This window comes from Ovis aries, chromosome 14, assembly GCF_016772045.2.
Source record: "Ovis aries strain OAR_USU_Benz2616 breed Rambouillet chromosome 14, ARS-UI_Ramb_v3.0, whole genome shotgun sequence".
In the NCBI taxonomy this organism is placed as follows: Eukaryota; Metazoa; Chordata; class Mammalia; order Artiodactyla; family Bovidae; genus Ovis; species Ovis aries.
The window spans coordinates 12955821-12968037 of record NC_056067.1 but is presented as its reverse complement, the minus strand read 5'-3'; the positions used below and the strand labels follow the sequence as shown (position 1 = coordinate 12968037).

Genomic DNA, 12217 nt, shown 5'->3' with positions numbered 1-12217 from the left:
AACAATTTGGACAGAGGAGCAGAAACACCCCACTAGCCCTCTCTAGTTAACAAACTACAACTTAAGAACTTGGTGACACGATGCTACATCTGCCGAGTAATCACATCTCTTTCCAGGCGCTGTCATAAGGCCTGTTTGGGAAACATTAACTCAACCTTCGAGAGCAGGATAGAGCTGCCAGGCGGCAGGAACTCTCTGGAGCACAACCAGGCCACCTCCCAGACCCAGGGCCAAGTGACAGTGGACCCCAGACCCCACAGGAGAGAGGACGGTCCCCCTACATCACATTGGGCAGGGGCGGCACAGCTCCCAGCATGGCCTCGACCTGGACACACAGTCCCTCTGAATGGAAGCCTGACCCTTGTCAGAGACACAGGACAGAGCTGTGGTAAGACAGGTGAGCCGACCACCAGCTATCAAGTCACAACTGCCCATCACCAGAACCAGATTCAGCTAGTGAAACTGATTGAAAACGATTATGTAAATCAGTATTAACATGGAGAGATTTCTACCATGCAGTGAGGAGAAGCAAGTTATAGGATGGTAAATACAGCATGTGATTTGTAGAGCTCTCTGGGCCAGAAATGTTTCCAGTTATTCTCACTTCCTTCGTCATTTTTATATTTTATCATCTTTCAAAAGCAATAAATATCTATTACTTTTCTAAACAACGGGGGGGAAAAAGCCTGAGCCCTGTGGGCATTTCACTCTCCACGTGGTCAGAAATTCACACATCACTGCCAGTCATCCCTCTCCGTGGTCGCCAGTGAGCAGTCCACGTGTCATGGGCCCTGCGGCTCCAGCCCATGCTGTTCAAGGGCCACTGCACACCCGTTACCTCACGTGTGGAGAGGACGCACCTTCCGAGTTCAGGGTGATGAGGGTGACGTTGTTGCCGATGTTCTGGCTTCCTGACTGCCCGCAGTTGGAGACGGAGTCGCTGGCCTCAGACCCGCTCTCCCCATCCTCATTGTGGCTGTCCTCCTGACCCGGCACCTTCACCACGATGGTGTTCTGCCGACGCCCGGGCACCGCGCTGCGCGGAAACAGAGACACCAGCAGCGTGGTGAGAGCACGCATGGCAGCACGCGGAGACAGTTCTGCACGCACGCTCCCCCTCGCATCCCAGAGAGGCGTATCCCGGCACGCGCGCCGCGCCACCAGCCTTCCCGCAGCTCTTCCTGCTCACGGTAACAGCAGGAAGCAGTCTGCGGCTCCAAGAAACTGCACGAAACTTGAAACGTTTAAAGAAGTGAAATCGCAACAGGCTGTGACTTGAGGCCGGGCCTCCCATCACGGAGCGGGCCCTGCACAGCACTGCTGTCGGGGTCATAGAGACTTCTGGGAAAGCGTCTGCAGACTCAGATGACAGCCCCGAACTGCTCCGTCCCGGGACATTCTGAACAAGATGGCCCGGGAGGACGCAGCTCTTGCTCCCAACTGTCCCCCGCTGACAGAAGCCGCTCGAGCGGGCTAACAAAGCCAGTCAAGAGCCTCCTGGGGGACCCTCTCACCACCACAAGGGACCCTGATGTGGAGCAGTGAGACACCGCCAGGAAACCAGACCACCACAGCTCCAAAACATGCTCAAAATAAAAAAAAAATTTATCTGGAGACATGTGACCCTTCGACTTCCTTCAAGAGACGGCTGCACCCAGGGAGGGGAAGCAGTGAGAGGTCCCTGCTCGAGGGGGCTCCATCCCGGGGGTGGGGGTCGGGGCTCCATCCCGGGGCTGGACCTCACTAAATGCTCTGGACCTGCCATGACCGCCACCCTCGCCAGGCCCGTCTCATGGGCTGTCTGCTCTGTGGCCTTGGCCCCGTGTCTGCACCCACCTCCCTTGGCCGGGCTCCTGGGGGCCTGGGCCACAAGGAAGCAGCAGGACTGCTGCAGGAGGGCCTGCGAGACTCGCTGGGAAGCAGCATGGCGGGGCCAATGCCACGGGGAGGGGGGGCCCTGTACATGAGGGGCAAAGATGCCCGCCACGCACCCTCGCCTCAGCTTCAGGTTACAGCCAAAGCGTCTCCAGAGAAAGGAGTGGAGAAGGCACCACCTCTACATGCCTCCACCACTTTGCCAATGAGACGGGGTGTCCGCCGACCCGACATGCTCGGACAGACAGACAGACAGATGGGAGTGAGGTGAGAGGACAGGGCGCGCGGACCACAGTGAGCACACAGGGCCCGAAGACACGGGCGACCTGGACGCCGCCCCGTCCCCGGGGCCCGGCAGTGGTGGTGAGAGGTGGGGGTCGTGCTACTGACTTGCTAATGACATTTTCCAGGGGCTCCGGTGCCCTGCCGCTCAGGGGGTCTTCCATCTTGGCTACAACGGCGTTCTGCCGATCACTGTTGAGAATTACTGTAGTCTGGGGGACGACGCTAGGGAACAAAAGAATCACAGAGAAAAGAAGACCTTAACACGACAGCGTTCATGGAGAGCAGAGTCATCAACAGTCAGCGCCCCTGCCCTGCTCCAAGCAGGGGAGGCCCAGCAGGGCTCCCGACGTACATGAGCAACACCGGCAGAGGGCCAGCTGGGGCGGTGGGGGCTTCTTAACAGAGTCTAAGCCTGCTCCTAGTTGGTACCAGCAGGAGAAGTGGCTTAGGAACGTTCACATCTTTACGGAGAAGAGACAGGTGTCACAGCTGTCACTCTACAGTCAGGGAATTCCCTTCTGAAATCTAGGCTTTCAGTCCCTTGCCAGGTGAGAGTGCTGTGCGCAAAGGGACAAACCTTTGTAGCAGGGGCCACGGGTGACTGCACAGCACTGACCACAGGGTTCTGCCAGGCCAGTGCAGGACCCACAGCCCAAGGCTGGAGACTGTGCTTTGAAGAAAATCGTGCTCAAAGAACTGTGCCCTGACAGGGGCTGTTCCTCAGGGGAAATGTGTGTTTAAACACGTGGGAGACACAGTCGTCGAGACTTCTTGCTCCTGAGACCTCCAATCCTCGGTGCTTCTGGCCACGCCTTGTGCAGAAAGAACAGGTGGTCAGGATGCACAGCTATGTCACCCGGGAAGAAAGACATCCCTAGACCTCACCCCAAAAGATCAGCGCTGGGAAGACCCTGTTTTTACAGGCGGAGCACTCACATACCCCAAAGCATCCATGAGAACCCCACCCCACAGTCCCAGACACATACTGTCAACACTCCCAAAATCAGAGGTACAGATGGTGCCATTTCCTGCCACTTGACGCAATGAATCACAGGACCATGGGGTGTTTTCCTAAAATAAACCACAGTCACTGTGCTCCATTCACAGCCGTTACCATCTTCTCAGTTATTCTACTCAGTTGTCAGTGACACCCAGGTAATCCCCCAGGCCCTGACAACCCACCCACAGGTCAGCATCATAGGTGGCCAGGTACCGAGGTGACATGTACGGGCTCCTATGTGACGGCCTCAGCAACGCATGTGTCCTAACAGGAGATGGGATTTTCCCAAGTGTGTTCCCGGAAGGCTGCTGTCACCCAGGTCCCCACACAGAGACACCCATCTCCTCACCCCAGTGGCGTGTGAGCCCTTTCACGGGCTGAGAGGTGAGCCACAAACAACAGGTTAAAACAGGCTCACACCAATGTCTGGTAGAATCGTTTACTAAACGGGCCTCTGCTTCCCACAAGACCTCAAGGTAGAGGGAACACTAGTCTGAGGCAACCGCTTCAAGCTGGAGCAGAGGCAGCCCAGGGGCACCTGGCTCCGTAGGTGTGCAGGGCCCTCAGTGACTCAACCCCCTGAGGCCCTCCTTCCAGAAGGTACGGCGTCCTAAAGATGACCCCTAGGACAGCACCTCTGGCCAACGTGGTTGCTCCCTCTCACAAAGCCTCCCCTCAACCACACCAAGAAGCCCTGTCCACCCAGACGTGAGATAGGAAGCGCCCTGCGGGGGACACTCCTCACCACCTGCCTTCCACGAAGTGCACATGAAACCACGACTGCGGGTTTCAGCGCCCAGACAGTTGAACGTAATCTGTGGTGACGGACTGCTGAGGCTGCCGGCACGCACGGGAGGCAGTGAGGAGCCCTTCACCCCCCACACCCTGATCTACACAAACAAAGCTCCTCAGGACTCAGAACTGTCAAATCTGAGGACAGAAACCGAAGCGGTGCTGAGCCCTGCTTCATTGTAAGTGACGGATTACTCACACTAGCCAGAGATTCAGGAATTAACTCACACTAAAGCCCCATCCATCTCGGGGGGGGGGGGGGGGGGGGGGCAGTGGGGGGTACATTCACAATACTGCATTGTTAAGAATTAGTTGTAAACTAGTAGTAACTTGCATGGTTTTCCTCAACTGGGTACTAATAACTATAAAGAGTTCTCAATCCAGAAGAGATTAAAAAAAAAAACCCTCAGGACTTATGGTTACAAGAAATACATTTCTCAGCTTCAAGTTCTATCTGTATTTCCATTACTAAGGCGTGTAACAACCTGGTTCACGGGATAAAATTTTGTGAAGAAAATGAAATGGGAATGAAAGTCCAAAAAAGCAAAAGGGACAATGTAAAATTTGACTGTCTAAAGGTTATTCATGGGATTTTTTTTTTAAAGGATGACTGTACTTGGATTATAATGGAAACATTTAAGAAAGCAATGAATCAGTCTGTTTTTAAATATCAACATTAACATGCCAGACAATATACCCTTTCCACTAACGGAGTTATGTCAACCTCAAGCTGTACAAAATAATACTTTGGTTTTCAGAAACTATGCAACATCCACATGACACCAAGGAAGCAGTAGTTATCCTGAGGAGTGAGTGTCACAGCACGTGAATGTCCTGCCAAGGAGTCACAGCCCCAGGGACCAAGTCAGACACAACCTGGGGGGCTACTGGGAAGGGGGCTGCAGAGGTGATTAAAAGGCCCAGCTTGTTGGCATTAGATTAACCAAGGAACAGATCATCGTGGGTGGGCCTGCCCTGATCAGGAGAGACCTATAAAAGGAAGTTCAGGCTTTCCCTGGTCTTGGAGATGCCAAACAGCTCCTGCTCGCAGAGTCCCTGCTGGAGATGAACCCCTTCCCCGTCCTCCTGCCCCAGACTGCACACACACGTGCCTGGCCACCCCCATGGCTGTGTCAGCCAATGCCGTGTAGGGCATAAGCCTGGGCCCGAGTGTGTGCCTAGGGCATGCACGCTTGTTTAACCTTTCGCAGACTTGGTTATTACACATAAGTTGCCATGGACACTTGTGTGGAGGTTCTGTGTGAACACGAGTTTCCACTTCCCTGGCCTAAGCACCCGAGGATGTGCTTGCTGGGCTACTTGGTGAGGACAGGTTAGCTTGGTGGAACACCCCCCCCCGCCGCCGCCCTGCAGCAGAGTGGTGGCCACGTCCACATGCCCACAGCGGCAGTGGGAGGCCCGGGGGCGCCGTACTCGCTGGCGTCGGGAGGGCCCCTGGGGAGCTCTGCGGTCTCCTCGCCACGTTTCCCTGCTGGCAGACACTGCGCAGCGGCTCTCCATGTGCTTACTCACCATCCACACCTCCTCTTTAGTGAGATGCCGGTTTCTGCTTTTTGCCCGACTGTCAAACTGGATTGGCTGGCTTTTCACTGTGGAGTTTCAAGAGGTCTTTACCCTGGACATTCCACTAATCTTTTATAAGATGTGTGGTTTAAAAATACCTTCTCCTAATTGGTAGCCTGTCTTTTCAGCTCCCAACAGGTCCTTCATGGAACATAAACTTTTAATCTTGATCAAACCTAATTTATCTTCTTTTTTTCATGGATGGTTCTTTTGGTGAAGTCTCAAAAGTTCTCTGCCCAGGCCCAGGTCTCAAAGGTTTTCTCCTGTGTCTTTATCCCAAAGTTTTGGAGCTTTACATTTTACCTTGAAAGCTATAACCCACTCTGAATTAATTTTTGTTCACGGTGAGGTTTCCACCAAGGTACATTTCTTTCATCTTTCCTGTGGACGCCAACTGCTCCAATACCATTTATTCAAAAAGCTGTCCTTCCTCCATCAAACTGCTTGTGCAGCTTTGTCAAAATCTAGCTGGTATATTTGTGTTGGTCTAACTCTGGGCTCTCAAGTCAGTTTCATTGATCAATTTATCTGTCCCTGGGTTATTCTGGTTTTAAATCTTTATGTGTTCAATTCATTCCCTCACAGTCTTAAACCATTACTACATGTTTACCTAGAACTGTATGTCTGCTTTAAAGTTCCTGTTAAATGAAAACTTAACCAAAAGGGAAATGGCTAGACCCAAAGACCACCCTGACTGTTTTAATTCTAAGATTAGGCTAATTTGCAAGCTGGACATTCTCGCCCAGTTTTAAGATTACACTAGTTACTAGCTGAGTACTCTTGCCTAAGTATACTCTCATTCATCCCACAGCATGTGACCGAAGGCCGCCACCCTGCCGGAGAGTGACTGTGAGTGCAGGACCCCCGCTGCTCTTCAGGGCAGTCACACGAGGGCTGCACCTCATGGGCAGGAGAGGCCCAGAACCCCGCCCGAAAGGAGGCCTCACCCTCACCCTCGACGAGCAGCAGACACTGCAGTACCTTCCATGCACACACAGGCCGACATCCAGTCCAAGGTCACATGATTACTTAGTGGTAAAGTCAGGTTCGAGTCCAAGTCCTTGAGCAGCAGAGCCAACCTTCCTGACCAAAGTCTGTGGAGTGGGAACTGTACCCCACAACTCCCTGAACCTCAGATTCTCGTTTTTTAACAGCTTCTCTGGGTGATTCTGATGGGTGTGCAGGTTTCAAACAACCCCAAGCACAACAGCCCTGGTCCTGCTGCGGCCGCCGGGGCCTCCCCACAGCCTCCGTGCTGTGCGTCTGCTCTGTTCAGTGACTATCCCAGCCGCCCAGAGGGACGCCCAGGACACCGGCAGTCCTGTGTGGTCGAGGGGCACCCTCAGATCCCAGTGGTGTTCCCAGGCTCACGCGGCTGGTCTGCACAGTGGAAAGAACAGAGCAGGCGTCCAGAGATGCAGGGCTTGCAGCACAGGCCAGGACACTGTCCTCACTCAGGGCAGCCTGCGCCCTGAGCTGGCACCTCAGCAAGCGTGAGGCTGGCTGACGCGGGACACTCGCCGAACGACGAGCATTAATACTAGTGACTTCTCGCCTCCTGGGTTACTCCTCATAGCAACCCTCCCTTATGATTTTTATTCCCCTTTTACTGTTGAAGAAATTGATGTTTAGAAAGGGTAGAACCTGCCCGAGGTCTCACCATTCACAGGCAATGGAGCCCGGATTCAAAACCGAGAATCTCTCCTGTCCTTTGCCACTTGCTGGTGGAGAAGAGAAATAATCGTTTCAATGACTGCTACCACTCACCTTGCAGTATTGGGGATTTTAATCACTTTGCTTTGATGGATTTGAAACCAAATGTCTTCAGCTTTCAGAGGTGTACTGGCAAGCATTTTCCAATTACACTTACAAAGTGGCCCCCAACTTTCCCTCAGTGTCAGGAAACTGCTCTGTGAGCAGGTCAGAAGGTCCTGAGCTGCTGTCCTAAAACAACTCATCAGTCCCACCAAGTGACCACCGTTTGAATGGACACTGTGGCCACCATCAGGGGACAAGCAGCCATGGGCATGGCTGGGGTTGGGAGGCAGGGGTTAAACCCACCAGCGTTCCTTAGGGGTCCCTGGGAAGATCAGGTCTATGTGAGCAGCACAGTTGCCCCTTATTTCCAGTCTCCAGGGAGCGAGGAGAAAGTAGGCAGGCCCTGACAACGCGTTCTCCAAGCAAACACTCAGGAGAGGAGTCCAGCTGCTACCCACAGCAGATGCTCTAGGGTGGGGCTGAGTCCCAGGACAGGCGGCTATCCTCAAGTGTCCACAGCTGCGCCTCCACACAGGCCAAGGGCACTGCTGTTTGGGCAGAAGCTTCATACCTCCCACAGATAAGCTAGGTAACTTCAGTGTCCAAAGGCCAAGTCCTCCAGACAGTCCTCACCACACAGGCCTGGGGAGCCCAGGCTGCAGTGTCTGCCTCAAACCCCACCCCCTACCTTCAGGACCGAAACCACACTCGGCACCAAGGTTCGCAGGGACCTGCTGCCCTCGGCCTGGGGTGAAAGCAACACTCACGCACTCAGCTGCGGGAATTGTTCTGGCTTATACCTGAGTCACCGTGACTAGCCTGTGTGTGGCCCACTGCCTGCTTTAATTGGAGAAGGAAATGGCAGCCCACTCCAGTACTCTTACCTAGAGAATTCCGTGGACAGAAGAGCCTGGTGGGCTGCTGTCCACGGGGTCACACAGTCGGACACGACTGAAGCAACTTAGCATGCGTGCATGCCTTGGAGAAGGCAATGGCAACCCACTCCAGTATTCTTGCCTGGAGAATCCCAAGGATAGAGGAGCCTGGTGGGCTGCAGTCTATGGGGTCATACAGAGTCGGACAGGACTGAAGCGACTTAGCAGCAGCAGCCTGCTTTAATCCTTCGTAAAAGGGCACCCTGACTGCCAGTAGAGAACACCTATGTTGAAGACGAGAGGTCTCCTTCCATGATAAGCCCGCCTTCCCTCCTCCCCCAAGTGCCAGAGTGTGTGTGCATGCTGGTCTGCTGCTCCAAAACCTTGAAGGAGCGAATCCCTGACTTGTCTGATGCTCTCTGCTCTGATAAGATTTAAAACTGCGTTTTCTTCTTCAGAGCAGTTCCTCAGAGTAATCTGAGAGGCTGTCTTCTGGGCTACAGTCCTCAGTTTGGTTCAGATAAGATTTCTTTTCTTCCTATTATAGATTGTCGATTGATTATCGTGGTCAGCACCCGGGTGAGGCGGTCAAGTCAGGCATTATTTCTGCTCACACGGTGATGCCCAACTTTGTCAACTGTGATGGGGGGAGTTACAGCAGAATCTTGAAAAATATCTGGAACAGTGCTTGCCTCCCTCCCATCTACATTATACTCTGCTGACACTGATCCTTCTGCAATTCAAAATAATCACTCATCCAGTTCAATCCCTGATTGGGAACTAAGATCCTGCAACCCACGCAGTGTGGCAAAAAAAAAACAACAAAACACTTCTATTTTTAGTTTTGAGTATGCAAAGAAACCTCTGATTCATTACAATTGTTTCAAAATTAGAGGAATACATTAAAGCTTTATAAGAAATGCTTAAGCTTTTAAAAATAAAAACCTGGTATGTGTCCATTACATCTCAATAAACATAAATAAACCATTTATACATTAAGAAATAAAGAATAAAATTTGGTTGCTTTTAAAGGAAACACAAGCATTTTTCTAGTTAATCAGTATGTTCAGTTCAAGAGAACAGACTAGCACTAACCAGCTGGCTTTGGGTCGTTCTCGAGGAGTCTGGCTCCACAGGACATCGCTGGGCACCAGGGATGCTCCCTGGGTTCTGTACTGCACAGGGGCACTCATGCTGGCCCCTCAGTGGGCACCCACCAGGACAGCACCCGAAGTGGGCCTGCACCCCAGGCTCAGCTCAGTCCTAACTACTGCACATCCTTCAAGTGGCTGTGTCTGGCATTAAGTCAAAGTCACTGAGTTGTGCCCGACTCTTTGCAACTCTCACGGACTATACAGTCCACCAGGCTCCTCTGTCCATGAGTTTCTCCAGGCAAGAATACTGGAGTGGGCAGCCATTCCCTTCTCCAGGGGATCTTCCTGACCCAGGGATCAAATATGGGTCTTCTGCATTGCTGGCAGATTCTTTACCATCTGAGCAACAGAGGAAGCCCAAAGTCTGGCTTCAAACAAGCGCAGAAAGGTTGTTTTACACTAGTCCACATAAACATCCTTGAACACACCCTTGGACCCCTCCAGGTCTCACAGCATAACGGAGGCCAATCTTGAAATGCTCATGGCAGCACGTGAAGGACGGATAAGTTGTCACATACTGAGTCACGCAGCTCAGCAAAGGAAGCCTCAGGTCCAGCACTTCCAAAGCCAGCACAACACGGCCTCAGTGTTAAAGCCTCACACTGCTATGCCTAGAATCACGATGAGTAAAATCCCAATGTGTGGTACACTCGCAAGAAAGGAAAACAGGCACCCACCTAAGAATTCAAGTCCACTTTCCTTCTCCCTCACAGAACAGCACTGCTGGATGACACACCATCCAGGCAACCTCACAGGCGGGTTTCTTATATTAAGCTTGAGCATCAAAGAAAAAGGTTTTCTTTCTTTGTCTTTTTTTCTTGAATTTATTTAAAGAATCTCATTCAGGTATAGAATCTGAAAAATCTGAATCTAAAAATGCCAACTGAGTTGGCAGCAGTCCACTGGTTTCTATGCTCCGGGGACCCAACAGAATAAAAAAATACTTCTCAGAGCTGATACCAGTCTAGTCTGGGCCCACTTACATTAGAAGTAGCCCACAGGTGAGTGGGCCTGGGGCTGTTCTGGGCCCACGTGCCTCTCGAAGAGGACGGGCCGGTGCAACTGCGGTGGACGCCTCCTCACCCACCACCCAGAGCCTGCCCCCAACTCCTCAGGGTGTCCTCACTTGTCCTGGAAGATGGTGACCTGCCCAGCCACACTCTCCACCATGCCAAGGGGCCTAAGGAAACTTCAGATATGTTTTAAAATACACGATCTGGATATAAAATAATCCAGGATTTACATACTTCTTTTATTTTAAATATCTGAGGCCCAGAGTACTTGGAGAAGTACTTCATTACTCAGAACATTAAACAATTTTTAATTGGTTTTGGAGACTTCCTTCTCTGCGCTCCACTACCCACACTTAAGACTACATTTCTCATTTACTCATGTGTTTATAAATTAGTCACTCTCTAATTTAAATTTATTCTTTTTCATTGATGTACTAGGATTAAACTCTTGTCTTTTACTTCTCTCCAAATTTTCTTGTTAACAGCTTTCAACTACTGGCAGTTTTTTTTTTTTCTTTTTTTCTTTCCTTTTTAGAACTTACATGGAGGGAAGTGCCAGATTTAATGTCTTCTTTAAAAAATCATTCATATGCAACCTATTTTAAACTATACCTAAGAAAACAGAGAAATGACCTTTCCTTCTGTCAATCTCACATTAATAGGTATAAGTAATGGTTGTATTAATGATATTAATAGACCTGCCAATAAGTATATTCAATAATATGCTAATGTGACAATATGATTCTTTAAAACAAGAAAAGCTGAGTTGTGTGAACTAGATTACACACCTGAGTCCGCATGAGGAAACTACTCTTTTGTTACTGTGAATGCACACAGAGAGCAGCTCACAGGCCTCTGCACAATCAAAGCTCCTCCCCGCAGAGCAAAGCACGGGAGGCTCTGACCAGGAAGGCTGCTCGCGGGTCTCCTGGAACGCTGGGGAGAGAAGCCTGGAAATGCCTCCCCGAGTCTGGCGGGCGTGGCCACGGCGGTCCCTCACTGGCCTGTGGGAGGGGCCAGGGCGGGCAGTCCTCCTTTCCAGGCTGGGCAGTGTGGACGCCGAGCACAACTCAGCACAACTGTACAACACGCCCCGCCACCCCTGTGTCGCCCATGGCAAGTGGAGGGGGGCGCCCTGTCCTCCTCCCAGGACCTGAGACCAGGGCAGCCCAAACCAGTGGCCTCGGGATCCACACACAGCCGCAGTGGTACCTACAACCCCGCAGACTCGTCCCCGTCCCGTCCCATGGGACCACACAGACCAGAGACGGGGAGCCTGAACATCGTGCCCCTGTCCCCAGGGACAACCTTTCCCCACACGGTGACAAAGCGACAAGCCACCAGGCTGTCCTCACTCAGGGCAGGAAACTTGCCTTCACTCTTGCCTCAGCTCTCAGAGCAGCTATCCTTGAAGGGGGGCCTGAGGGGCAGAGACCGAGGGGCTGACAGCCTGTGAGGACGAGAAGCCTAACACCACCTCTCTCCCCACACCCACTGCCAACATCCCAGACATTCAGATCGAGAATCCGGCTTATAACTCGCTGAGCCCAGACTCACCATGTTTCACATTCACACACAAAATATTTCTGTATAATTTTAACATAATGTGAATTTTCCAGAAATTTTACTATCATTTGAGTCTAGAAAGAACTGTACGTTGTTTTACTTGTCACTTTAACAGGAACCACCCTTTCTGTAATATTCCACCACCAACTGGCATCCCAGTTCCAGGGCGACAGCCTCCCGGCCGTCAGCTGACGTGGGCCTATCCACGGCCTCCCGACATAGCCCCCAGCCTTCTATGCATTATGACATGTGGTACATTATTATACGTTATACGCTCCCATCCTTTAGTTTTTTAAATTACGAGTTCTATTTTCT

The 12217-nt window shown here is 51.7% G+C and overlaps 1 protein-coding gene across 6 annotated transcripts in view; it reads right to left on the bottom strand.

The window, feature by feature from the left end:
* BANP (BTG3 associated nuclear protein) overlaps positions 1–12217 on the bottom strand; it is a 70653-nt gene that overhangs the window by 33170 nt on the left and 25266 nt on the right. For 4 of the 6 annotated variants that reach the window (XM_060397901.1, XM_027977723.3, XM_027977725.3 and 1 more), the window contains exons 5-6: positions 2266–2382; positions 861–1036 (exon numbers count right to left, since the gene is read on the bottom strand). In XM_060397901.1, the coding sequence (XP_060253884.1) occupies positions 861–1036; positions 2266–2382 (293 nt within the window). The remainder of the gene's footprint in view (positions 1–860; positions 1037–2265; positions 2383–12217) is intronic. The other 2 variants (XM_027977727.3, XM_027977728.3) reach the window with 1 other exon arrangement.